Source organism: Erythrolamprus reginae, chromosome 13 (genome assembly GCF_031021105.1).
Source record: "Erythrolamprus reginae isolate rEryReg1 chromosome 13, rEryReg1.hap1, whole genome shotgun sequence".
NCBI classification, from domain to species: domain Eukaryota; kingdom Metazoa; phylum Chordata; class Lepidosauria; order Squamata; family Dipsadidae; genus Erythrolamprus; species Erythrolamprus reginae.
The window spans coordinates 13,429,022-13,456,988 of NC_091962.1; the positions used below are offsets into that span (position 1 = coordinate 13,429,022).

The window sequence follows — 27,967 nt, forward strand, 5'->3', positions numbered from 1 at the left end:
ACCATTTCCCCCCTCTTCCTCTCTTGTACCTCCTTCTCGCAAACACACACACACACACCCTTGTGTATCAATGACCAAACGTTGCCCCCCCTCCCCCCCTTCCCTCCAGGTATCTCCGTTCCCATGCTGCTGGGCCTAGCCCCCTGCCAACGCTGCTCCTTTCACCAACCCCCTCCTCTAATTTTAGCAACAGGAAGTCCTCTCTCCCCCCCCCCCCGTGGTCCCTCCATCGTCCGTCTCATCCTGTCCCGCTCGTTTGCTCGCTCGCTGGTGCCCTTCCTCGCGCAATGATGCCCCCCTCCCCGCTTTATTTAAGGAACGTCAGGGACCCCCGCCGCGGGGTGGAAAAGTTTTCCGTCGGCTCTCGGTTCGTCCATTCGTTTCGGTTCCCCCCCCCCTCCCCAAAAGTGACATTATGAGACACAGATGAGAGAGGGATGGGGGGGAAAAATACATAAACCCCCGAATAAAACATAACCAGCCTCTATAAAAATGAGGATTTTCCAGGCTCGGTTTGAGTGTGTGTGGTTTTTGTTTCCGTCCTGCACGACAACGGCGGGGTTTTTGCAATCTCGAACAACAGTTTGGCGCATCCCGGGTTAATTTTGGCTAAGAATTGGCTCGGACGGGGTTTGTTTTTTCCCTGCCTTGGCAGCTGTTTAAGAGGCGGAGTCTTCAACTCCCAGAATGCCCCCAGCTGACCGCAATCCCCCATGGCGGTAAGGAAGGGAGAACACTGCCCTCTGGTGGTATAAAAGAGAAAAGCACCCGATCCCTATTGAACAGTCCTCTGCTGCTGGCGAATTATTTATGCATTGATTTCACGTGTGTCCTGCCTTTATTATTTTTATAAACGGGAGAGGAATGTAGTATCCCCTCCCTCTTATCTCCCCCGCCCTGCAACAACAGGGGGAACTGGGGGAAAGATTAGAAATAAAGTGAGAAAATATTATTTTACTGAAAGAGTAGTAGATGCTTGGAACAAACTTCCAGCAGATGTGGTTGATAAATCCACAGGAACTGAATGTAAACCTGCCTGGGATAAACATAGATCCATCCTAAGATAAAATACAGGAAATAGTATAAGGGCAAACTAGATGGACTAGGAGGTCTTTTTCTGCCGTCAATCTTCTGTGTTTCTATATTTCTACAACAACCATACAAGGTTGGTCAGCTGCTGTTTACCAGATGGGGCAAGATATTGAAGGGGTCCAAAGACGGGCTACAAAAACGGTGGAAGGTCTTAAGCATAAAACGTATCAGGAAAGACTTAATGAACTCAATCTGTATAGTCTGGAGTGCAGAAGAGAAAGGGGGGACATGATCGAAACATTTAAATATGTTAAAGGGTTAAATAAGGTTCGGGAGAGAAGTGCTTTTAGTAGGAAAGGGAACCCAAGAACAAGGGGGCCACAATCTGAGGTCAGTTGGAAAAATCAGAGGTAACGTGAGAAAATATTTGACTGAAAGAGGAGTAGATGCTTGGAACAAACTTCCAGCAGACATGGTTGGTCAGTCCACAGGAACTGAATTTAAACATGCCTGGGATGAACCTAGATCCATCCTAAGATAAAATACAGGAAATAGTATAAGGGCAGACTAGATGGACCATGAGGTCTTTTTCTGCCGTCAAATCTTCTATGTTTCTATATTTTTCAACCCCGAGCAAAATGACCTTTTTGCAAATTGCAGACTTCATAGAAGCCCATTGAAATTGTGAATGGCGCCTGTGGGTCCTGCAGCCATTTTGACCAGGGGGACAGCAGAGGGCGCTCTCTGACCACGCGTAGCCACCCTGCAACTTCTCTGGCGTCTGCAACCTGGTGCCCAGGGGTGCCACCCAAGAATCGCCCCCCCCGCCAGCTCCAGTTTCATGCAATGCCCTTTAACCCCTTTCAGAAGATCTGGCGGAGATAGCTGCTTTCGCACAACCCGCCAAGCTAGCTTCGATTTAACCAGGATTAGCTTTGTGGAAGGACAGGAGGCGGGTGACATTTTCAAAGCTCCACCTGTTTTGAGAGTTGGAGGTTTTGTACCAAAGGTGTTGGGGGAAAACAACCCGTTTAATCATCCCAGCTAGGTTTATTTAAAGGCACGGAACAAGCCAGAAATTAACTAGCCACAGTTTAGGCTTGCGAACTTGCGTTGACTTTCAAAGTTTGTACAAAGAGAGATGTCATTGCCACGAAGGAATTTGGGGCCGTGTCTACATTTATATTCAGTGTTTCCCCCCCCCCCCTGCAAAATGACTCCCCCTACTCTTGCCACTGCCCTGCGAGGTAGGCTGGTCTGACCCTTAAATGACCCAGGAGGCATGATGGGCGGTGGTGGTGGAGAGACCAATTACTATAATTCCTCACACCTGGACCTGGATTCTGGGACTTCCAAGTATCCCCCCTCTTCAACTGACCCATAAAGCCTTCCTTGCCCGTTGTGGGGGAGGATGGGGTTTGTAGTCCAGGGCTCAGCTAAGAAGAGCTTTGCAGCGGGTTTTGGTGTTTTTTTGGATGAATAAGGGGATGATGGGAGTTGGAGTCCGTCCCACCCACCCCTTCCCAAAACCACCTACTCCAGAGGGAGGCGGTTCCCCCCCCCACACACACACATCACAAAACCTACTTGTACTCCGCAGCCCCTGGTTCCCAGCCCGGCGCGCTCACCTGGGCCCCTCCTTCCCTCCTAGCCCCGCCCCCGGCTCCTCCCCCACTTTCTCCGCGGCGGCGGCGGCAGACGGCGGCGGAGCCGGGAGGATGCGGGGGGCGTCGCGGCTGCTCCCGCCGGTCTCGTAGCGGCTGCCGCGGCGGTGGGACCCCCGGCCCGGCCCCTCTCATGGCCCAGTAGCCCCCCTGCCCTGCCCCGCTCGCCCGCCATGGCCTTCACCTTCGCCGCCTTCTGCTACATGCTCACGCTGGTCCTCTGCGCCTCGCTCATCTTCTTCGTCATCTGGCATGTGAGTGGGGGGCTCTTCTTCCGCCCCCACCCGGAGTGGGGCAGGGGGGCCGAGGGGAGGGGGCGCCAGGGAAGGGAGGAGGCTCAGGGGAGGAGGAAGGGGCTTCAGGGCTCTGGGGAGGGGGGTTTTCATGGTCGGAGAAAGGAGGGCAGGGGTCTTGGGTTGAGGAGGGGCTTCGGAGCTGGAGAAGGATGGGGAGGGGGTTCAAATGGGGAAGGAAATGCAGGGGTTTAGAGGCTGGGGAAGGGAGGGCAAGGGGCTCAAGAGAAAGGAGGGGAGGGGGCATAGGGGCTTAAGAGCCAGAGAAGGGAAGGCAGGGGGGGCTTGTGGGCCAGGGAAGGGTGGGGAGGGGGCTCAAGGACTGGGAAAGGGAGAGAAGGGAACTGGGGAAGGGTCTCTGAGGGGTGGGGGGAGGATTTGGCCAGAGGTCTTAGGGGCCTGAGGGAGAAATTGAGGAGGGGGAGTGGAAATTTTGAGAGGGGAATCCTGGCAGGCCTGGCTAAACCCGGGATGGGGAATTGGGGGGGGGCGGTTGGGTTTATGAGGAAGGGGCTGCATTCAAAAAAAGCTTCCTCAGGATCTGGAACCCAGGACCAACCCCCTCCCCAGTGAAGAACTGGATTTTTTGGGGGGGGCGGGGGCTTGTCAGATCCGAGTTCCCTCAGAAATCCGTTAAAACTCTATTGGGGGGAAGGCAAGCCATCCGGCTTCTAGCACCATCCATCTCAAATCTTCAGCCTCAGGTTGTTGTTGGGGAGGGGGTTATTTTGAGGGGAGAGCCTTTTGGCACGGGGGGGGGGTCATTGGGGCAAATCTGAGCCATTGGGGTGGGTGCAAAAGACCCCCCCCATCCTCCTCTGGGGGGGTCCCTCAAATCGCCTCAGGCTTTATTTCCTCACAGAGGGAGGGGCTGGTTTGGGTCTGGGGGCTTAATTTCCGTCTGAGGGAAAAAATGGAGGGGGGGTCATTGGTTTTTTTTGGTGGTGTGGGGGGGTTAGCAGTTCGCCTCTCCGAGGGCTGGGTGCGAAATTCGCTTTTGTTGGGACTCGCTGAGGAAAACCGTCTATATCCAGCTGGACCTTAAAATGGCCCTTAAAATGGGGTCTTGAAGGCCCCCTCCTCAAATTCAGAAAAAAACCCTGCCCCCCTCCCTTGGAACTTTCCAGCTTTCTCTTTTAGGGGGCTAATTTTTTTTTAAAAAAAATCAAAATAAGAGGGGTGGTATTGATTTTTTTTTTTAAAAAATCTTTCTTTCGGGTGACGTGTTCAGGAATCCCAGGAAAGGATTTTATTGCATTTTTTTTTAAAATTTTTTTTTTAAAAAATCCTCCTGTTCCTCCATTTTCTCTCCTCCACCTTTGTGTCCCCCCCCCAAAAAATTCCCAATTTTCTCTCCTCCATCTGTAACCAAGGAACCTGATTCCGGTTGCCATGGGAACTACATGTGTTTACAATAGAGAGCCGTTTTTCTAATAAATGAGAGATGCTGGCATCTTTTAACTCCTTCGCTGCTGCGGTATCTCCTTGTTTTGGGGAGGGGGCGGTGTGGATTTTTTTGGGGGGGGGGTTGGTGGGGTGGGGAGGGCAGGATCTGAGCAAAATAAATCCCCGTGGATCTGTTTGGTGTGTAAAAATGCTTGGAATTCCTGCTTCTAATAATAATAATAATTATACTTATAATATATATATAATAATAATAATACATATCGGTACCTATATACATATATTTATTATTATTATTATTATTATTATTATTATTATTATTCAATTCAATTTATTCAATTTATTAGATTTGTATGCCGCCCCTGTCCAAAGACATTATTATTATTATTGTTGTTATTATTATTATTATTATTATTATTATTATCTATTCATTAAACATGAAACTCGGTCAACTGAATATTTTTAAAAGTGTCACAAATTATATATATATATATATATAAAATTTGTGACACTTTTTAAAATACTCAGTTGATTGAGTTTCATGTTTAATATACTGTATATATTAATTATATTTTATAATATTATATATATACAGTATATCTATCCTAGTCTCCCTTAATTTTCAAATTCAGCTTAAACATGTGACATATATATATATATATATGTATGTATGTATGTATCACGTTTCTGCTGAATTTTTAAAGATAGAAATTATATATATATTGTGACACTTTTTATGTCAAACTGAATCCGATACCTATTATTATTATTATTATTATTATTATTATTATTATTATTATTTCAACAATACAACACAGCAAACGAGATCATTATGCTGGTTTTTAGTTTTTCATCACCAGTCGAGCACTTCCCAAGCACCTAGGACTGTGTGATGTAGCGGCGAATAATAATAATAATAATAATAATAATAATAATAATAATAATAATAATAACAACAACAACAACAACAACATTGACAACATTTGCAATCCATCAGTTGCAAAAGGCCACCGTACTGTACTTGGATTTGCGCGCATCAAGCGAAAATATATCACACTGTCCTAAATGCTTGGGAAATGATATTGTGATATGAAATCCAGCATTTAAATCTTGTTTACTGGTTTTTGTGTCATAATAATAATAATAATAATAATAATAATAATAATAATAATAGTAATAATAAAAAACAACCTGCAGTGGTACTTGGCACGCTGGGCGCAGTGCCAAAGGATCTCAGCGGACATTTGAAAACCATCGGAATTGACAAAATCTCTATCTGTCAATTGCAAAAGGCCGCTTTACTGGGATCTGCACACATAATTCACCACTACATCACGCAGTCCTAGGTGCTTGGGAAGTGCCCGACTGGGGACGAAATACGAAATCCAGCACAGTGATCTCGTTTGTTATATTGTATTGTTGAAATAATAATAATAATAATAATAATAATAATAATAATAATAATAATAATAATAATAGGTGTCCGATTCAGTTTGACCAGGAATAGATTTCCTTTATTTAAAGGAAACAAGTCAACATAGGATTGGAACATTGGTTTTACTTCTCTGAACTTTTAACCAGGGTTCGGCTGCCTGGTTTCCTAAATAAGGTTTAAGGTTGTTGGTAAGGTGGCTGGGTCCTCCTTGTTTGAAATGTCAAATATGCAGGAATTAATATTGCATTGATATTGTAAACCTATTTTTTGTTCATTTCAAATAGCTCTCCTGGATAATCTTTGGCATGCTGAAACTTTTTGAAGGTAGATGCACACCGTACATTGGATAGTTCCGAGGTATCCGAATGGTTTGGGGTTGTTGTCGTTGTTTTCAGATTTATTTTTGAGACAGGAGAGTCTGCCTCAAAAAGTTGTCATTTTTAAAAAATAAAAACGACTAGGGGGTGCCTCCGTTTAAAGCGATTTCAGCTGTTTCTTAGGAAGTGGGACTCTTTGGGGATTTCCAGGGGCTGGGAACGGCCATCGCCAAGCTACCTTGTCAGAAGGTCAAGTGGGTGCTCTTGGGAGTTATAGTTTTTGTACAGGGGCACTCTGACAAGCCTGTTTGGTCTGGTGGTTAAGGCATCAGGCACGAAATTAGTGATTGTGAGTTCTGGTTGACTTTGGACCGATCACCAGGAGACAGTGAGTTCTACTGCTGCTTTAGGCGTGAAATCCAGCTGGGTGCCTTTGGGCTAATCACCAGGAGATGGTGAATTCTAGTTCCACCTTAGGCATGAAAACCAGCTGGGTGCCTTCGGGCGAATCACCAGGAGATGGTGAATTCTAGTTCCACCTTAGGCATGAAAACCAGCTGGGTGCCTTTGGACGAATCACCAGGAGATGGTGAATTCTAGTTCCACCTTAGGCATGAAAACCAGCTGGGTGCCTTTGGGCGAATCACCAGGAGATGGTGAATTCTAGTTCCACCTTAGGCATGAAAACCAGCTGGCTGCCTTTGGGCGAATCACCAGGAGATGGTGAATTCTAGTTCCACCTTAGGCATGAAAACTAGCTGGATGACTAGGGTCCAATCACCAGGAGACAGTGAGCTGTAGTCCTCCCCTTAGCCACATAATCCAGTTTGGGTTGATTTGAGCCAGCCCTTCCCTCCCCTCCGAACCCACCTCACAAGGTTGTCGTTGCGGGAGGGGGGAATAGGAGAAAGTAACAGTTATTAGGCATCCTCACCATCTGGAATTTTTTTTTGTAAAAATAATCAAAGCGGCTTATAAATAAATATAAAATATATACATAACTCTTGCCTTGCAGAAAATCATGCTAGGCCTGTTGGGCAGAAAGCATCTTTTACCTCACTACTACTACTACTACTACTACTACTACTAAGGCTCCAATTCGCAAAGCACATTTTCTCTGCATTCGTGGCATAGTGGCAGAGGAAGAGCCTTCTCTGTGGCGGCCCCGGCCCTCTGGAACCAACTCCCCCCGGAGATTAGAACTGCCCCCACCCTTCCTGTCTTTCGTAAACTACTCAAGACTCACTTATACCGCCAGGCATGGTGGAGTTGAGACACCTTTCCCCCAGGCTTTTTTATACTTTGTTTTATGTTTGGTATGAATGTTGCTGTTTGATTTTTTAAAATAATGATAGGGTTTTATATGTTTTTTAATATTAGATTTGTTCCACTGCTATATTGTTTTTATTGCTGTTGTGAGCCGCCCCGAGTCTTCGGAGAGGGGCGGTATACAAATCTAATAAATAAATAAATAAATAAAAAATGAAGAAGACCACTCAAAATTTGGGAACTTAGACTTGTGTGTATGTGTGTGTGTGTTTGGGTTTTTTATTTTTTGGCAGAGATACAACAAGCCTGCTCTTTCCTGCCCTTAAATCTTGGCCGGGGAGGTTGAGAAAACTGATTTTGATTTTTGGCAAGGCAAAAGATAGGAATGGATTTGCAAGGAATTGAATAACGAATTTGTGGCGGTTGTTTTTTAATTTTTATCCTCGGAATGGGAGGTTTCCTGACTTTTGACGCAGGAAGGTAAATATCTCTAACAGCCGTGTGGATATTGATGGAATTCGGGCTGGTTTTGCTCCAAGATTAATCGACCTCTTTTGTTGAAGTGCAGAATGCAGGAGAGATCTCAGTCTTTGTGACAAAATTTTATTTTTAGGGAACACTCCCTTCGTTGAAAGGTTGCAAACCAGGCCATTAATTCCGCGCTCAAATTAAGATCTTGCAAATGCCATGTTTGGTCTAGTTGTTAAGGCACCAGGCTAGAAACTGGGAGACGGTAAGTTCTAGTTTTGCCCTAGGGTGTGAAAGACGGCTGGGTGACTCTGGACAAATCGCCGGGAGAGTGTGAGTTCTAGTCCTGCCTTAGCCTTGAACTAGGGACCGTGAGTTCTAGTTATGCCTTACACGTGAAAGATGGCTGGTTGACTCTGAACAAATCGTCGGGAGATGCTGAGTGCGAACTAGGAGACCGTGAGTTCTAGTCCTGCCTTAGGCTTGAACTAGGGACCGTGAGTTCTAGTCCTGCCTTAGGCGTGAAAGACGGCTGGCTGACTCTGGATGAATCACAGGGAGATGGTGAGTTCTAGTCCTGCCTTAGGCATAAACTAGGAGACAGTGAGTTCTAGTTCTGTATTAGGCATAAACTAGGAGACAGTGAGTTCTAGTCCTGCCTTAGGCATTAAAACCAGCCGGGTGACTCTGGATGAATCACAGGGAGATGGTGAGTTCTAGTCCTGCTTTAGGCATGCAAACCAGCTGGGTGACTCTGGACAAATAACCGGGAGATGGTAAATTCTAGTCCTGCCTTAGGCACAAACTAGGAGACACTAAGTTCTAGTCCTGCCTTAGGGATGAACAAAGAGACAGTGAGTTCTAGTCTTACCTTAGGTGTGAAAGGTGAATCACCAGGAAACTGGGAGTTCTAGTAATGCCTTAGCCATGAAGCTGGCTAGGTGACTTTGGGCCACTCCATCCCTCTCTCTCTCTCCTCTCAATCACTTCACAGGGTTGTTGTGGGGAAAATAGGCGCTTGTGATGGATATATTTGCCACCTTGAATTATTTATATATATGTTGAATCCTAAGGCTGAAAGAGATCTCGGAGGTCTTCTAGTCTGACCCGCTGCTCAAGGCAGGAGCCTTATACCATCATAGTCAAATGTTTATCTATTTTTTTTAAAGTTCGGGATACAAATAAACAAACAAAAGTAATCTAAAAATGTATGCGGTTCAATATCGAATTAACATGTGCAGAAAGTTTGGGGTCGATGGAATGCAATTTCCTTTGATTCATATTCTTGCTGGAAGTAGCGAGGGTCTTTAATCGGAAGTCCGTCCTCATCTTGAATGTCACGTGGGTGGGTGGGAAATATAGTTTTCAGTCCTGCAGTCAAAAAACAAAGAACCCATGCTTAGTTCTTGTTCTTTCCCAGTTTTCACTCTTGGCAAGAAATTCAAAAAGCAAGAAAAACAAGCCGCATTTGAGGACGCCCTCCCTGTATTTATTATTATTATTATTATTATTATTATTATTATTATTATTATTGTTGTTGTTGTTGTTTTGTTGTTGTTGTTGTTATTGTTATTATTATTAGTAGTAGTTTTAGTATTAGTATTATCATCATCATTATTACATTAAATTTATAGGCAGCCCTTCTCCTCGCGGCTTACCATGAAAAAAACATTACAAGTTTTTAAAATAACTCAATACATAATAACACTAACAAAAATTATTGGGATCTGAGTTTGAATGCTGAGCAAGCAGCACCTCATTGCGTCGGCACCTCCAAATCGCGTACACGTGGCGTGTGCCATTTTAAGGTTTTCTACTCCTCCTTTAGTCCTGCTGGAGCATCTTGCCCCCTGTGCATGGCACAAAAGAGGTCCCAAGCGTTTCTAGTCCTCATGAAGAGAAGAGAGGGTTAACGCGTTGAGCTTGTGTAGTAGGCCTCATCTAGACTTGTAGACTTCAACTCCCAGAATTCCTCAGCCAGCCAAACTGGCTGAGGAATTCTGGGAGTTGAAGTCCACAAGTCTTAAAGTTGCCAAGGTTGGAGACCCCTGTACTAAACAGTTGGAAGCACCTAGGTATTTATTTTATTATTTTATTTTATTTTATTTTATTATCTTATTCTATTTTATTTTATTTTATTTTATTATTTCCATGGCTACTCTTTCGAGGAAATTGATTTCTCGAATCTTTCGCCGTCCAAAATAAAATCTTTGCCAGGTCTGGCCAAGCCAAGCGATGGATGCCAAAATTCATTGACCTGACTTGGAAAGCATGCTTTAAGAAAAGTCCTCCAGGAATCATTTGTTTAAGAAAAGTCACCGAGGAATCATCATTAACCCTGATGATGTTCCCTAGTTTGGTAATGAAATGTCCGCAAGTCAACCACGCAACTCACTCAGTCCCGGAGTTTCTTTCATCTTAGTTAATTAATAATAGTTAGTAATGTTTTAACTGTTTTTTAATCATTGGATTTGTACTGTGCTTTACTGTTGTGAGCCACTCCGAGTCTTCGGAGAAGGGCTGCATAAAAATCGAAATAATAATAGTAATAATAATAATAATAATAATAATAATAATAATAATAATGTCAGTGTTGTAATAATAATAATAATAATAATAATAATGTCAGTGTTGTAATAATAATAATAATAATAATAATAATAATAATAATAATAATAATAAAATTTATTAGATTTGTATGCCGCCCCTCTCCGAAGACTCCGGGTGGCTCAATCTAATTAACCTTAGTTAAAAGATTAAACAAACTTAGATAAATTTTTCCGAACGCCATCACTCTACTAAACAAATAATTCCCTGAACACTGTCAGACTTTCTACTAAATCTGCACTTCTATTCTACTAGTTTTTCTCATCATTCCTTTCACCCATTTCCTCCCATATTGACTGTATGACTGTAACTTGTTGCGTATATCCTAAGATTTTTATTAATATTGCTTCTTCATTGCTTATTTGACCCCTATGACAATCATTAAGTGTCGTACCACATGATTCTTGACAAATGTATATTTTATTTTATGTACGCTGAGAGCATATGCACCGAGACAAATTCCTTGTGTGTCCAATCACACTTGGCCAATAAAAATTCTATTCTATTCTATTCTTAAGCTTAATTCCACAATCATTTGTCCAAAATGGTACAGGCTTTCCTGCCTGAGCAGGGGTTAGACTAGAAGACCTCCCAAGTTCCCCTTCCAACTCTATTACTCCATTCGTTTTCAAACCAACTGACTTGGGCTGACACCAGGGACTAGCTGCTTGGGTTCCTTCAATTGCTCCCTCCTTTTAGAGGGGGAGAATTTCTTGCCCATCCCAGCAGAGGTGACAAGTGGCAGATCTCATGGGGAAGAAAGGCCTAGCTGGATGGGAAGGATGGGAGATGTAGTCTCTGGCTGCCAAACCCATTGGTTGAGGATACTGGGCCAGGCAAAGGATTCAACACCTCTTGTTTGGGAAACAGGAATCAAAAAATTTAATTTGTGGATGATCTAAATTGGGGACCGAGACCCTCAATGGCTCCCAGCTACCCCCACCCTCTCGTCTGCTGGGTGCAGATTTTAGCGCACAAACACCCCCAAAATTGACAGCTCCGGTTGCCCTAGCAACCGACAGTACCTTCAAGGTGAAAACAAGAATAAAAAACAGAGTTTTCCCCGTATATTATTTCTCTCTTCTCTTCCCCCGCGTTTCTGTCTGGCTGGGCTGTTCTTAAGAGACCCTCCTACACCCGTGAACCGCCAGGGTATTCGCAAGGGTGGAGGCTGGCGTTAGCCCAGCTCCCAAATTTCCAAACCTTTTGGGGGGGGGGCCTTGACCCCACCCAGAAAGGGGGTGCGAGAAAAAGAAGCAAATGTTGTCGCCCCCTCCCCCCCCACTTCCCTGGCACAAAGGCCTCCCGTGATTCAGCTCGGGCGCCAATGCAAATCGAAGGTAATGCACACACACACACACACACACACACACACACACACACACACACAGACGGAAAAAACAGCCCCAGGCCTTTTGTAGAGAAAGGGATACAAGTGATTAGCCCCTGGCTAAGTGAAGATTGAACAGGATGGGGATTCAAGGAAGAGCCCAACAGTTTTTAATTGATGAATTCTTTCCCTCATCAAGGATTAGTCTCAATCCAAAGGCTGGGGGGGGGGGGGTGTATCTATATGGGTGTGGGTGTATGGGCATAGTTGAATGTGCTGACAACAAAATAAAATCGATGGTCAATCAGTTGCTTCCTAAGTGGACAGTTTGATTTCGCAGAGGTTTGATTTACTTGGAGTTCTATTGTATTGTTTAAGTGTCCCCTTAATTTTATTTTTTTGGAGCAATATATATTAAGACTCTAGAAAGAGTGCAGAGAAGAGCAACAAAGATGATTAGGGGACTGGAGGCTAAAACGTATGAAGAATAGTTGCTAGAAGTGGGTATGGCTAGATAGCTATCATCTTCCTTCCTTCCTTCCTTCCTTCCCTCCTTCCCATCTATCTATCTATCTATCTATCTATCTATCTATCTATCTATCTATCTACCTATCCATCCATCTATCTATCCATCTATCATCTATCATCTATCCATCATTGTCTCTTCGTCTGTCTGTCCGTCCGACCGTCCGTCCGTCCGTCCATCCATCCATCCATCCATCCAACTATCTAGATATCTAGCATCTACTGTACCTATCTATCCATCCACCCATCGAACCCCCTACCTATGTCAGCTATCATGTATCCATCCTTCCTTCCTTCTCAATCTTTTCTGTTTTCCTCCCTCCCTCCCTCCCTAACTCATTCACTCACTCACTCATCTTAACATCTTAAATCTTGGCTTTTAAAGAGGCTGTCCCTTGCCCCCAAACCTTGCAAACCTAGTTATCTCAATTCCACGCTCACATAAAAATAAATCGAATGCCTTTTTTTTTTAACATCACATTTTGCAGATTCCAAACTTTAAGGTGATTTAATGTCATGCAAATTTATTTTTATTAGTTCAGGGAACTGGTTACGTCTGGGAGCCGCGAGGGTCTTAGAAGCTTATAAATATCTTTCCCCCCCCTTCTCTCCATAACAATAATACTAATAACAATTATAATAATAAGCTCAAGCCACTTTGCCAAATCTTGGTTTCACGGCTATCGGAGCTGACAATGGCAGCTGCAATTCTGGAGGCAGAGCAGAAACAATTGTTCTGAGTTGTTGCTTTTAATACTGGATGGATCTTGAGACTTGGGATCCCTGGAAATGCCTGTTTGATTTTGCACGGTTCTTTAAAATGCGAGCCATACAGCGGGGTAGAGGTGTTTTTACAGGCTGTCCCCTGGGATATAAGTAGTCCTCCTTAAAAAGGAAGTTAGGGCCGTTTTTTCACACTGATATCCTTATGGTCCCGTGATTAAAATTCAAACATTTGTGTGTGTCCCCCGACTCCTATTTATGGTGGTCCCGGGGTCATGTGAACCCCATCGGATCAGCCAATCCAAGAAGAAGCCTGATTCACTTAACGACAATGTGACTAGCTTAATAATGGCAGGCCATTCACCCGAAAGGTCGTACCCTCGGGCCAAGCTTGTCTCACTAGGTGTTCTGGTTTCAGGCTCATACAGATAATACTTGGTGTTGGTTATGACCTATGAAGCCCTTCATGGCACCGGACCAGATTATCTCAGGGACCACCTTCTGCTGCATGAATCCCAGCAACCAGTTAGGTCCCACAGAGTGGGTCTTCTCCGGGTCCCGTCAACCAAACAATGCCGCTTGGCGGGACCCAGGGGAAGAGCCTTCTCTGTGGCGGCCCCGGCCCTCTGGAACCAACTCCCCCCAGAGATTAGAATTGCCCCCACCCTCCTTGCCTTTCGTAAGCTTCTTAAAACCCACCTCTGCCGCCAGGCATGGGGGAATTGGGATACTCTTTCCCCCTAGGCCCTTACAATTTTATGCATGGTATATGTTTGGTTTTTGTAATAATGGGTTTTTAATTGTTCTTAGTATTGGATTATTATTGTATGCTGTCTTGTTATCGCTGTTAGCCGCCCCGAGTCTTCGGAGAGGGGCGGCATACAAATCCAATAGATAGATCGATCGATCGATAGATCGATCGATCGATAGATAGATAGATAGATAAATAAATACTTGGAGTAAATGATTTCTCAATGCATCTCATTGTAAAACCCATCCTCTTTATTTCTCCTCTTAACACATCAACTTTGCACGCAGTTTTCTTCTCTCCTCATCTCTATCTCAGCAATTAAGTAGATAAGCTTGGCAGTAACGTAAAACATCCCACAAGTCTTTCTAAAATTTATGGGCTAATCAGGGCTAGCCAGGAGTCGTAAGAAGCAAGTAATAAATCACACATGATAGCTTACGTTCTGGAGCAAGTCCTGGATGTGACCATCTTTAGATTGCAAGATTGAACGAATTGAGCTTCTCTTCCGTTTTACACCCGGATGTGAAGTAATTGATTGATTAATTACTCACTCTAATATCTCCTCCCCTCTTTCTTCCAAGCATCTCTGAAAGCGTCTGAAACCAGCATCCCTACATCTATCATCTCCCCCATTTGAGTCATCCGAACTCACGTGTATGTCATTAGCTCTGTGGTCTTCACTAACATTGCTAACTGTTGGTAGAACAGGGAAATTTACGATCTCTAAATTCCACTCATCCTCTGAATCTGAACATTCCTTAAGCTGCAAGGGAGTATGCACAACACCTAGTAACAAAATGTTGGGCTCAATTGTGGTTGTAAGCTGAGGACTGGGTTCACAAGGTGCTGTCCTGACCTAGGATTCCCCAAACCATGAAGCAGATTCCTTGTCTCGACAAAAAAAACCCTCTTTTTTATTATATTGCTGTGAATTCTTCTCATTCACAGCCAGCAAAATCTTTCAAGGGTGAATTTACAATCACAGACCTTATCTGACTTGGAGAGCTGCCAAGTTTTCTTCAAAACCTAGCAAGGAGTCTCTTGAGAGTCACGAAGCAATTAAGAGAACTAATTTATTTATGTATTTTATTTATTTATTGTATTTGTATGCCGCTTGTTCCAAAGCGGACTCAGAGCGGTTAACCAATGGGATAAGTACAAGAGTATTAAAATACAACCAAAACACATAATAAAATCAGTAATACAATAACAATAAAATAGTATCTTAAAAAGAACCATACACACACAGCCGTCCATCCTAATTCCAGGCCTGCCAGAAAAGCCAGGTTTTAACAACTTCCCAGAAGACCGATAGGGAGAAGGGGACAGTTGATTCCATAGGGTCGGAGCCACCATGGAGAAGGCTCTTCCCTGAGGTCCTGCCAACCGACATTGCTTGGCAAATGGGACCTGAAGAAGGCCAACTCTGTGGGCCCTTGCTGGCTGTAATGAGGTTAGAGGCGGTCCCGTAAATAGTCTGGCCCTAAGCCATTTAGGGCTTTATAGGTGATAACCAACACCTTGTCTCCTACAAAGTCCCCTCTCCTGTCGCTCCTCTTTTATTCCCCTGGGAGGGGCCATACACCATCCACCTTATTCCCAAGTCTATCCTTAGCTGTTCCCTTCGTCTGGCAGCTCTGCACCTACACACACTGGGAAGAGGCTCCAGCTGTTCGCCTGCCTCACTGATGCCTGACTCCGAAGGCAGCTGGTAACTGTCAGACAGCCCTGGTCCTGTCTCTGCCTCGAACAAAGAGCCTCTTCACTATCCAAGTCTGGCAGGCCACAACAGGTGTAATCTTTGCCCTAAGAAATTCTACCCAAGATTTTTTTCCCCTTTGGCTGTTGTCCAAATTCAACCTTGGTTGAGCAATCGTCCATCTGGATAAAGATTGTTACATGTATAATTAGAAATTTCAACAGGAATGCCTTATGCTGGTAGGAAAAAAATCTGTTTGTTGCAGGTTTAGGAGCAAACGAGCACCATGAATCTTGGTTTCTGGCCAGGAGAACGTTTCTAGAGAAGTGAAATTTTGGGAGGATCCAGTTTTTGCAATTCTCCCTGATTGATGTTGGCACCAGAGATGACAAAATTGGGTTAATTTTCCCCTATACGTTGGATTTTCTGCACTTCTTTTTATTAGGCCTATTAATTTTGTTATTGTTATCAAAGGATCTTCAATGATAAAAGCTACATCATCTGCGAATGCTTGAACTTTGTAACTATCTTTATCTCTAATCCTTTAAGATCCCTGTTTACCCTACTTTTAATTAACAATACTTCTAATGTTAAGATGAATAACAAAGGGGAAAGAGGGCAGCCTTGGCTAACACCTCTTTGTAACTCTAATCTATCAGTTCAATCAATTATTTATTATAATTTTAGCAATTTGGTTGGAATATACAGCATCAATCAACTTTATAAATTTGGAGCCGAATTTCATCTTGATAAGTTGTGTTTTCATAAATGTCCAATTCACATTATCGAATGCTTTCTTTGCATCTAGAAAGACCAGGGCCATTTGTTTTTCAGGGTGATACTCATAGTATTCCAAAGAGTTAATAATTATTCTAAGATTGTTTTTGATTTGTCTGCCTGGTAAAAATCCATTCTGGTCTTCATGAATTATCTCCTTTAAAAATTTTTTTAAATCTAAGTAGATAGAGATTTTTTAATTTAATTTTTAATTTTTTAATTTTAATTTTTTAATCTAAGTAGGTAGAGATTTTCTGCACTTCTCTTTAAACGGAGCTGTCCTTAGTCCTGAATCTAGGCTAGACACCCAAAGCTCTGGTTCCTTTGATCTGTAATTGGAAAAAATAGATCCTCCATCAGAAGATCCATGGCTGAGAATCAATCTTGGGGAAGGGGAAGGAAGTTGTGTGAGAAAAAAAGGGAGGGAGGGAAGGAGGAAGGCAGGAGAAAGGAATGTAAATTGCAAGAAAGTCCAGGAAGGAAGGAAGGTATGAAATTTCTAAGAAGTATGCAAATTGCAGGAAAGTACAGGAAGGGAGGAAGGAAGATGGAAAAAAAGGAAGGGAAGGAGGCGAGAAGAAAGGAAGGAAATTTCTAAGATGTAAATTGCAAGAAAGTTCAGGAAGGAAGGAAGGAAGGAGATGGAAAAAAGGAGAGGAAGGAAGGAAATTTCTAAGAAGTATGTAAATTGCAGGGAAGTTCAGGAAGGAAGGAGATGGAGAAAAGGAAGAAGGGAAGGAAATTTCTAAGTTATGTAAATCACAAGGAAGTTCAGGAAGGAAGGAATAAGTTGGAGAAAAGGAAGGGAAAGAAGGAAGGAAATTTCTAAGAAGTATGTAAATTGCAAGGAAGGAAGGAAGGAAGGAAGAACATGGGAATGAGAAAAGAGGAAGGAATAGAAGAGGGGGGAAAAACAGCCTCGTGAGGACTAGACCCTTGTCCTTTTAAAGAAACACGGTGTCATCTGAGGACAGAATTCCATTTCCTTGGGGCAGGCATGTTCAAGTGAATTCAACGCCCGCCTCTCCTTAAACCAGGTTTAAGCTGTTGACGGCTTGCCCGAACCCTCTCATCAATCGTTTCCGTTTTTCCCTTTGACGATAAGCCGAAACATTCAGATCCGAGAAGGAGATTTTTCAATTTCTTCTTCTTGCCACCCACATGTTCCTTTTTCATCCCAATCATCTGTTGAACCTTCGGAAAGCTTTGCGGAAAATTAGTTAATTTTCTCTCTCTCTTTCTTTTTTGACAAATCTCTCTCTCTCTCTCTCTCTGTATCTATATCTCAAAATCTATCTATTAGTCTATCTATATATCTCTCTTTCTGTCTTTCTAGCTTTCTTTCCATCTATCTATGTACCAATCAATCAATCTGTCTGCCTATCTCTCTCTCTCTCTCTTCTTTCTGTCTTTCTTTCTATCTTTCTATCTCTATATCTATACCTATATCTATGTGTATTATGTGTATCTCTCTCTCTCTCTCTCTCTCTACTTATATGTATATATCTATGTGTATGTATCTATATCTATCTCAATCTCTCTCTGTCTGTCTATCTATCTACCTACCTATCTACCTACCTGCCTATACCTACCTATCTACTGCATTTATCCGGTGTTTCTATCGAATCTATCTCTAGTATCTATATATATTTATCTACTGTATCTATCTATTGTATCTATCTTGAGTATATCTATCTATCTATCTATCTATCTATCTATCTATCTATCTATCTATCCATCCATCCATCCATCCATCCGGCCCTTGGTAGACGGGGATGGGAGGGAAGAGAAAGTATAAGGGAAGGCGGATTCAGGAAGGAGCAAGACCCCCACGGTGTGAAAATCGCTCAGGCCGGGCACACGGAAGTGAGCGTGTCAGCGTTGCTAGGCATTTTTTGCTGGGACTCAGCGTGATTTTGACAGGTGATGGATGTAATTTGTGCTTTGACTGTCGCTGGAGCAAAAGGGGAGGGTGCAGGATGAATTTCCAAAGATTGGAAGGGGGGGGTGTTTGAAGCCGCGGACCCGAAATGGGCATGAACACGCATCGGCCGTTGAATTATACAGAGAAACTCATCCGGCGTGGGTTGAAAAATATGATTAATAATCTTATACAGCCAGATCCAAATGGCTTTCTGCCAAATAGACATAACTAGAAATAATAAGAGAATAATCTTTAGACATATTAGAACATTGTGAAACAAACCCAGGAAAACCTGTAGCTTTCATGTTCCTCGAGGCCCAAAAAGGCATTTGATAACTCCCAAGGGACTCTTTAATGCTTAACGACCACAATCATCATTAGGTTGTTAAGTAAGACATTTCCTCAGTGAGATTTCACCCCTTTTGCAACTTTTCTTTTTTGCCTTATTTATTTATTTAGCCATCTATCCATCCATCCATCCATCCATTCGTTTCTTCATCCATCCGTTCATTCATTCATTCATTCATTCATTCATTCATTCATTTTAGATTGTTTATAATTTGTTCAGTGAATCACTGCAATTGTTAAACCGGACACTTAACGGTTGTTAAGTAAATATGGCTTCTTCCCCACTCCATCTCTCTCTCTTCATCTCTCCCTCCCTCTATCTCTCCCCTTTCTCTCTCCCACTCTCCCTCCCTCTTTCCCATTCTCTCCTTCCCCACTCTCTCTTCTTCCCTCTCTCTCCCCCTCTCTTCCTCTCCGTCCCTCTCTCCCTTTCTGTCCTTCCCTCTCTCTGCCTCTCTCTCCCCCTCTTTCTTCCTCTCCCACCCTCCCTTTCTGTTCCTCTCCCTCCCTCCCTTTCTCCCTCCTCTCTCCATCTCACTCTCCATCTCTCCTCTTCTCTTTCTCCCTCTCTTCCTCTCTCCCTCCCTTTCTCCCTCTCTCATCCCACTCTCCTCCTTCCCTCTTTCTTTCCCTCCTTCTCCCTCCCTCCTCCCCCCTCTCCTCCTCTATCTTGCTCCCCCTTTCTCCCTCTCTCCTCTCTCTCCCTCTCTCTCTTCCTCCTTCTTTCTCTCTCCCCTCCTCTCTCTTCTCTCTCTCTCTCCCTCTCTCTCTCCCTCCTTCTTTCTCCCTCCCTCCCTCTCTTCTCTCTCTCTCTCTCTCATCATTAACAGCAGCAGGCAAATGCTGCGTAGGCAGGGAAGCGCCTATTATGGGCTGGAGTGGAAAGATCCCTTCCAACGAAAGGGATTTTTTTTTTCCTTTTTCCTTTAAAAAAAAATATTATTATTTTGTCGTGCTGGGAGGCAGCGAAAGTTCAGCTTCTCCGCCAGCAGAGGACAAGGGACCTGGGGAGAGACGTGGGCGGTTCTGGCAAAGTTGTCAGCCGCGCTGGGCTACCCGTAGACTTCAGGGTGGGAAAAAGAAAAAGAAAAGAAAAGAGGGAGCGGAAAAGAAGAAGAAAATTAAAATGTCTTTTTTCTCCCCTTCCCTCGATCTGCAGAGATGGCACCTGGAAGCCATCCCGCTTCGACTCCCCCAAATTGGCAGGAATGTGCAGGCCGTTTTGTTCCCGTTAGGAAAAGACGCCACAAGGGAGAACGGCAGATGGGGCTGTGCATTTGCCCCTCCGTGTGTGTGTGTGTGTGTGTGTTTGTGTGTATGGGGTGGATGTGTGTATACACAAGATGGAGGCTCCTGCAGGAGAGAGACACCCAAGTTACAAAATTTGGCGGCTTTCTCACGGTAGAATTGGGGGTTGCGGTTCAAAACTGTCCCCCCAAGTTCAAATTTCTCCCTTTCGCAGTGAAAAGTGGGTAAAGAGTGCGATCAGGCAGTAGGGAAAGTGAGTAGAAGGCTTGGCTGCATAGCTAGAGGTATCACAAGCAGGAAGAGGGAGATGGTGATCCTGCTGTATAGAGCGCTGGTGACACCCCATTTGGAAGACTGTGTCCAGTTCTGGAGACCTCACCTACAAAAAGATATTGACAAAATTGAACGGGTTCAAAGACGGGCTACAAAAACGGTGGAAGGTCTTAAGCATAAAATGTATCAGGAAAGACTTAATGAACTCCATCTGTGTAGTCTGGAGGACAGAAGGGAAAGGGGGGACACGATCGAAACATTTAAATATGTTAAAGGGTTAAATGAGGTTCAGGAGGGAAGTGTTTTCAATAGGAAAGTGAACACAAGAACAAGGGGGCACAATCTGAGGTCAGTTGGGGGAAAGATCAGAAGCCACGTAAGAAAATATTATTTTACTGAAAGAGTAGTAGATGCTTGCAACAAACTTCCAGCAGGCGTGGTTGGTCAATCCACAGGGACTGAATTTAAACACGCCTGGGATAAACATAGATCCATTCTAAGATCAAATACAGGGAATAGTATAAGGGCAGACGAGATGGACCAGGAGGTCTTTTTCTGCTGTCAGTCTTCTATGTTTCTAAAAATCACTGACGGCTCATTTAGTGACCAACGTTACCTGGTGGGGGGGACAGGAACCTGGGACCGTTTTTCACACTTAACAACCACTGTAACCTTCCCCACTAGACCCACTAATCCAAAATTCAGACGCTTGGTACCCAGTTCTCGTATTTATGACTGTCGCGTATTTACGACGGGGGTGGTGGGGGTGACGGAATCCCCCTTTTTCCGACAAGCCAAATCGGTATGGAATTTGTTTAACGACCGTGTCCCTAAATTGAAAAGAGCAGTGACCCACTTAATAAGGGGGGGGGGGGCAGGAAGGTTGTCAGATGCGTCGAAATTCGCTTAAGAGCGGTCTCGCTTAGCAATCAGGCTAAGTTGCGTTCGTAAGTTGAGAACTTTCCTAATATCTAGAAAGCTCTTCAGGACATCCAGCCTGGCTATTTGGGGTAAAATATATATATATATTTTTCTCCATACAAACTTTTTCAATACACTTCAAAATACTTTCATAATAAAATAAAAACAGTATCGAGTTAGTAAGCCAATTATAATTGCTCTCCCCAAAAAATTATTACTAGTTCTCAGTTACTTCCTGTATTAGTCAAACCCACCAGACCTTGACCCCCAATTTTGTCATCCAGATATCCAATTTTCGCATTCAACCTTGATTCCCTTTAAGCCTTATGAAATTAATAACCTTTTACTAATTCAGGCGTGCCCTCGTTCTTATGTATTCTCCGAAACCCTTGCGAGGGGGAAAAAAACTTTTATCTACTAAAAAAGATAATAAAAGAGAAAATTATAGATCAAAAAAGAGAGAAAAAACAAAAAAAGAGACCAAACTCTATTACTATAACAATAAAGAAATTAATCAATCCATTATTTTAAATTTTCAATGCTTAAATATTTATCACAATATTATAATCATATCTCATTCCATATAATAATCAATTGTTATTTGAATATTTATCAGCCTTGCTATTTGATGGACACCTATATCTCCAATCTAGCCCTTATTAAAGTTTCTGTTTTCCAGAATCCGGTGTAGCAATGGTACGCTATTCCTGAGCATGGAGGTTCTATCAAATCGTCACAACCTCATAGCTTTTTAATTTAATTTATAATTTATTTATAATCCACCCAACTCCTATCGTTTTAAGGAGGCCTGTTCTCCTTTGCATTAGTTTGTCTTTTTTTGGGGGGGGTGGGGGGAGTATTTTACTTATTTATTTACGATCCGTTCCTAAACACAGACTTATTTCAACGCTGGAATTTTCCTCTATGCTTTTTAAATGTATTTTTTTTATTTCTATTTTTTTGGGGGGGGGGGATGCAGGCAACGTTGTAAAAGTTTAGCCTTGAGATAAAACAGCAGTTTTTGGAAATACTTTGGCTCAGAGTTATAGGTGAAAGCAACAAGGAGATAAAAGGATTTTTTTTAAAAAAAAAACTTTTTAAAAAATGAGATTATTTTAAAGAATAATAAACCCTTTAAAAAAAAAAAAGATAATTTTTCCTTTTGTGGGAATTGCTTTGATCCGTCATGGAGCTGCAGATAGAGGCCGGATGCTGATTATTCATGGATAAAAAGCAGAATTATCTTCTTGTCAACGTTTCATTCTTTAAATGAACTTTTTGAATCCTTTTCACTGGTTTTTTTCCCCCCCTTCCGTCCTGCTTCGACGGTGAATAAGCAAAGGGAGAATAAACGAGAACGGCCATAATCTTTTTAAATAGAAAGCTTATCATGGTTTGTTAAAAAAATAAAATAATCGCATAAGCTAATGCTTATAAAGCCAGCATCCAAAAAAACCCTTGAGAGAATTGCAGAGTACAATGGTTCCTCTACTTACAAACGTAATTAGTTCTGTGAACAGGTTCTTAAGTAGAAAAGTTTGTAAGAAGAAGCAATTTCCCCCATAGGAATCCATGTAAAAGCAAATAAGGCATGCGATTGGGGAAACCAGAGGGAGGGTGGAAGTCCTGTTTCCTCCCAGGAGATTCCTAGAGGGGCCCCACGGAGGCTTCTCCCCGCCTTTTCTGGCCCTGTTTCCTCCCAGGAGATTCCTAGAGAGGCCCCCCAGATAGATAGATAGATAGATAGATAGATAGATAGATAGATAGATAGATAGATAGATAGATAGATAGATAGATAGAAGTGATAGAGAAGTTAGAGAGAGAAAAGATAGAAAAATAATAATACCTAGATAATAATAATAATAATAATAATAATAATAATAATAATAATTTATTAGATTTGTATGCCGCCCCTAGATAAATAGATAGAAGATGATAGGTAGATAGATAGATAGATAGATAGATAGATAGATAGATAGATAGATAGATAGATATAATGATAGAGAAGTTAGAGAGAGAAAAGATAGAAAAGTAATTATTGATTGATAGACAGACAGAGAGACAGATCAATGTTAGATAATGATATAAAGATATAACATTAGATGATAGATAGACAGACAGTCAGATAAGTAGAGACATAGTCAGAGACATAGGTAGATAGTGAGAGACAGACAGATATAACAATTTATTCACTGTTTTATTTTTGAATGAGATTACATCAGCCTAAGGACTCTGCAAATTTCCCGGTGTTGCTTGAAACCCCAACACCCATTACCTTTACTGGCAGGGGCTGATGGAAATTGGGATCCCGAAACCTCCAGGAGACCCCCACTCCAAGGCTAACTTCTAAACTCCAAAAACGTATTTCAGTTTAAGGGGGCGCCTTAAAACCAGGTGTCCAGATTCCTCTGTCTGCGGTGCGAATCCTGAAGCTTTCAGGTTTGGGTGCCAATTCGGCCCCCGGGTCATTTTTTTCAACCTTGTTTTTCTTTCCGTATGCAAGTCCAGGAATTATAATTATATTTATAATTGGTGATTATAATGGCTCAACCTGCCTGTTGTGCAAGAACATTATCTGAATTTTGTTTCTCTTTCTTTTTCTTTTCTTTCTTTCTTTCCTTCCTTCCTTCTTCCTTCCTTCCTTTCTTTCTTTCTTTCAGATAATCGCCTTTGACGAATTGCATATAGATTTTAAGAATCCTATCGACCAGGGCAATCCAGCCAGGGCAGTAAGTCTAAACATATCGTGTCTGAGGTTTGTGTGTCTCTGTCTCCATTTGTCTGTCTTCTCCCTCCCCTTCCCTTCCCCCTCCCCTGCTAGTCAAAATCTCCTGCTTGGGCCAAGTAGGGGGGGTTGGACTAGTCACTAGATGACCTACAGGGTCCCTTTCCAATTCTGTTCCATCTGCCTTGAACAGTCCCCAAAAGTTCATTGGTTGGATGAAAATTTGCAAATGGGGGGGGGGGAGGCTGTCGATGAACGCCGTTCCTGCTGTTGTGTGTGTGTGAGAGAGAGAGAGAGAGGGAGAGGGAGGGAGAGAGGGAGAGAGAGAGAGAGAGAGAGAGAGAGAGAGAGCTGGCCTGCCATCTTGTAAAATGACCATTCCGGCTGACATAGCATCGATTAGATTTCATTGTAAAATTGAAGGTGGAAAAAAAGGATAAGAGCCAGACTGACAATAATGGACGAAGGAAGTGCTAAAAATGGCAAGAGACTTTACTAGCGTTTAAGGTTTTATCTATTTCTCTGGAATGGGGTAAGGTCTCCTGTTTGAGCCAGGGGGTTAGACTAGAAGACCTCCAAGGTCCCTTCCAACTGTTATTCTCTTATTCTGCCCTTCCTTCCTTCCTTCCTTCCTTCCTTCCTTCCTTCCTTCCTTCCTTCCTTCCTTCCTTCCTTCTTCATCCCTGGAGGTTTTCAATACGAGATTGAATAGCCATGGGGTAGGGTCTTCTGTTTGAGCCAGGGGGTTGGACTAGAAGACCTCCAAGGTCCCTTCCAACTGTTATTCTCTTATTCTGCCCTTCCTTCCTTCCTTCCTTCCTTCCTTCCTTCCTTCCTTCCTTCCTTCCTTCTTCATCCCTGGAGGTTTTCAATACGAGATTGAATAGCCATGGGGTAGGGTCTCCTGTTTGAGCCAGGGGGTTGGACTAGAAGACCTCCAAGGGTGCCCTCCGACTCCCTTCTTCTGTCAGCTCACTAGTTCAGATCAATCTCTCTTTCTCATTGGATGTTAAAACTAGAAAGCTCTTTTTCCCAGGATGATTTCGTTTGCTGGTTTGGGCTGAGAAAAAAACTGTAAAAAGAAAAAAAAAATGGCTGTAGGTGAACAGAGATAATAAGGACCGTTTTATTTGGGGACATTTAAAATATATATATGTATATTTTTAAAAAATCTCTCGCTTAGCGTTATCCCCAGCATTGAAATCTTACACTCTCTCGCTGCTTAGCTTCAAAAAAATTTTTTAACCCACTGCACAAGCAGGGGTGTTCAAAACTGAACATTTTCTGCATTTTTAAAAATTTTGCATTAAAAAAATAAAATGAAATGAAATCCCTTTTGATTTTTCCGAGCAAAATAAATAGAGAGATGGGCGGGAGGGGAGAAATGAATGCATTTTTTAAAAAAAGGAAGATAACTATTTCTTCTAGGAAAAGGCAATTAAGGTGTCACGGGTTAAAAAAGAAAATAATCTTTTTTCCGCCTCCCTCGAGAGATAAAGTCTCATCAAATCTCATCGAATTAATTCCCCAAAGAGTTTTTATTTTAAAAAAAAATTCCTTACTTTGTCCCTGGAGCTCCATTTTTTAAAAAAAGGGGGGGGGAGGAAGAGGAGGAAGAGGTGGAGGAGGAAGAGGAGTTGCCCTCCCTGGCTGGGGATGATGGGAGTCCCACAGGGCCCTGGAAGCTTCTTCAAAACCCAACCGAGCTGTGTAAATAAAACTCCGTGTGTCTTCCGGGTCTCATCAGCCGCTGTGTGATGCGGCTGAGGAGCATGGAACTTGTAGTCCGACGGCTGAAAGGTTTTAAGCGTGGGAAGAATGGGTGTCTTTCGTTTCTCCTTTTCCCCACCGCAAATTCCGTCTTTTCTGCGCATCCTTAAAATCCTCAGCTGGTTTGAGATGCCGAGTGTGGAGGCCCGGTTACGAAAATTCAATAAAGGGAATTTTCCAGTAAGGTTTTTATCCATTGATTTCTCTGTGGGTTGAGTAACCTTGTACATTGTGTGCAACATGCAGCCTTTAAAATAATAATAATAATAAATGAGCTGGAAGTGCTCAGCTTACGGCCGCAATTGAACCCCAGATGTCTGGGGCTAAGCAAGACGGTTGTCCGATTTGGTCACCGTCGAGTTCTCTCCCTGCCTTGATTCAGTTAATAGTATGGTCGTTAAAATCAGCCTGGCCTCTGACCCCTGCGACCTTAGTCATAAATCTGGGTCAATTGCCACGTTTCCAAATTTTGCTTATGTCACCACGGAGATGCTGCAACGGATGTAATGTCCAGCGGGTTGTTAAACGGACGGTCATAAGTCAAAGTTGGAAGGGACCTTGGAGGTCTTCTAGTCCAACCCCCTGCTCAAACAGGAGACCCTCCTATAGCATTATACGCAAATGTTTGTCTGATCACTTCTTGAAAACCAGATAGATGAGAGAGGGAGGGAGGGAGGAAAGTAGATAGATAGATAGATAGATAGATAGAGATGAAGATAGATAGATAGAGATAGATAAATAAGATAGATAGATATATAGATAGATAGAGATGAAGATAGATAGATAGATAGATAGAGATGAACATAAATAAGATAGATAAATAAATAGATAGATAGATAGAAACATAGATAGAGATAGATAAATAAGATAGATCGATAGATAGAGATGAAGATAGATAGATAGATCGATAGATAGATAGAGATGAAGATAGATAGATAGATAGATAAAGATAGATAAATAAGATAGATAGATAGATAGAGATGAAGATAGATAGATAGATAGAGATAGATAAATAAGATAGATATATAGATAGATAGAGATGAAGATAGATAGATAGAGATAGATAAATAAATAAGATAGATAGATAGATAGATAGATAGATAGAGGTGAAGATAGCTAGCTAGATAGATAAAGATAGATAAATAAGATAGATAGATAGATAGATAAAGATAGATAGATAGATAGATAGATAGATAGATAGATAGATAGATAGGAGAGGGTAGATCAATATGGTAGATTGATACAGTTGATAGATGAAGGAAGGAAGGAAGGAAGGGATAAAGAATTAGAAAGGATCTTTGAGGTCATCTAGCCCAGCCCCTATACCACTTGAGAGAAACAGTTGTCCAGTCCCTTCATAAAAACCTCCATTATTGCAGCACCCACAACCTCTGGTGGCAAGTCGTCCCACCGTTCCATTGTCCTTGCCGTTAAGCAAGATCCCCCTTTAATTCTGGGCCGCTTCTCCCTGTGATGAGTTCCCATCCGTTTGCTTCTCGCCTTCCTGCTTTTTCTGCTGCTTTGCAGGACACGTTGACCCCTGGTCTTCATTGGGGCAGCATACCCCCCCCTCCAGAGAGATTTATTTTTTTTCACGAGCTTTCCCGCAGAACAGGGCTCAGAAGATTTTGAGCAAAGGGCAAAGGCCCCTTTGAAACAATAAAACACACACACCCGAATTCAGAATTCAGAGCGGGGCCTCTGTAAACAGGCGAGGGAGCCCCTTGGAGATCAAGCTGGAACATTTCATCTCTCGGGCTTGCAGAGATCAGCAAAGGACACGTTGACAGAGTCCCAGATCTTTGCAATTTGCCTCTCAATTGCGGCTGGCACTTCACCAAGAGAGCGTGCGATGTCTCTCAGCCGGGCCATCTCCTCCTCAAGGTATAAATAGTGCCGCCTGACCTCAATTTTTTTTTAAAAAAATTATATATATATATATATATATATATATATATATATATATATATATATATATATATATATATATATATATATATTTTTACATTTTTTATTTCCCTACGATTCCCACCGGGCGGAGAAGGAGGTGGATGCCCTGGATCAGGGCACATTTGCAAGCGTTCGAGGCGTGCGCGGGTGGAAAATGAAAGCATTGCAGAAGATGAACGGGAAGAAGGAAGGAAGGATGGAAGGAAGGAAGACAGAAAGAGAGAGAAAGAAAGAAAGAAAGAAAGGAGAGGAGGAAGGAAAGGAAAGCTAAAGAAATCAAGGAAGAAAAGGAAGGGAAAGGATGGAAGGAAGGAAGACAGAAAGAGAGAGAAAGAAAGAAAGGAGGGAAGGGAAGTAAACAGAAAGGAAGGAAAAACGGGAAGGGAAGGAAGACAGAGAGAAAGAAAGGAAAGCGAAATAAATGAAGGAAGAATGGGAAGGGAAAGGAAGGAAGGAAGGAAGGAAGGGCAGAATAAGAGAATAACAGAGAAGGGACCTTGGAGATCTTCTAGTC

General features: G+C 42.8%; 1 protein-coding gene across 1 annotated transcript in view; it reads left to right on the forward strand.

Moving 5' to 3' along the window:
• The first annotated feature begins 2,739 nt into the window (after positions 1–2,739).
• CNIH2 (cornichon family AMPA receptor auxiliary protein 2) overlaps positions 2,740–27,967 on the forward strand; it is a 42,162-nt gene continuing 16,934 nt past the window's right edge. The window contains exons 1-2 of the mRNA XM_070766698.1: positions 2,740–2,950; positions 23,669–23,737. Coding sequence (XP_070622799.1) covers positions 2,870–2,950; positions 23,669–23,737 — 150 coding nt within the window. The 5' untranslated portion in view covers positions 2,740–2,869. The remainder of the gene's footprint in view (positions 2,951–23,668; positions 23,738–27,967) is intronic.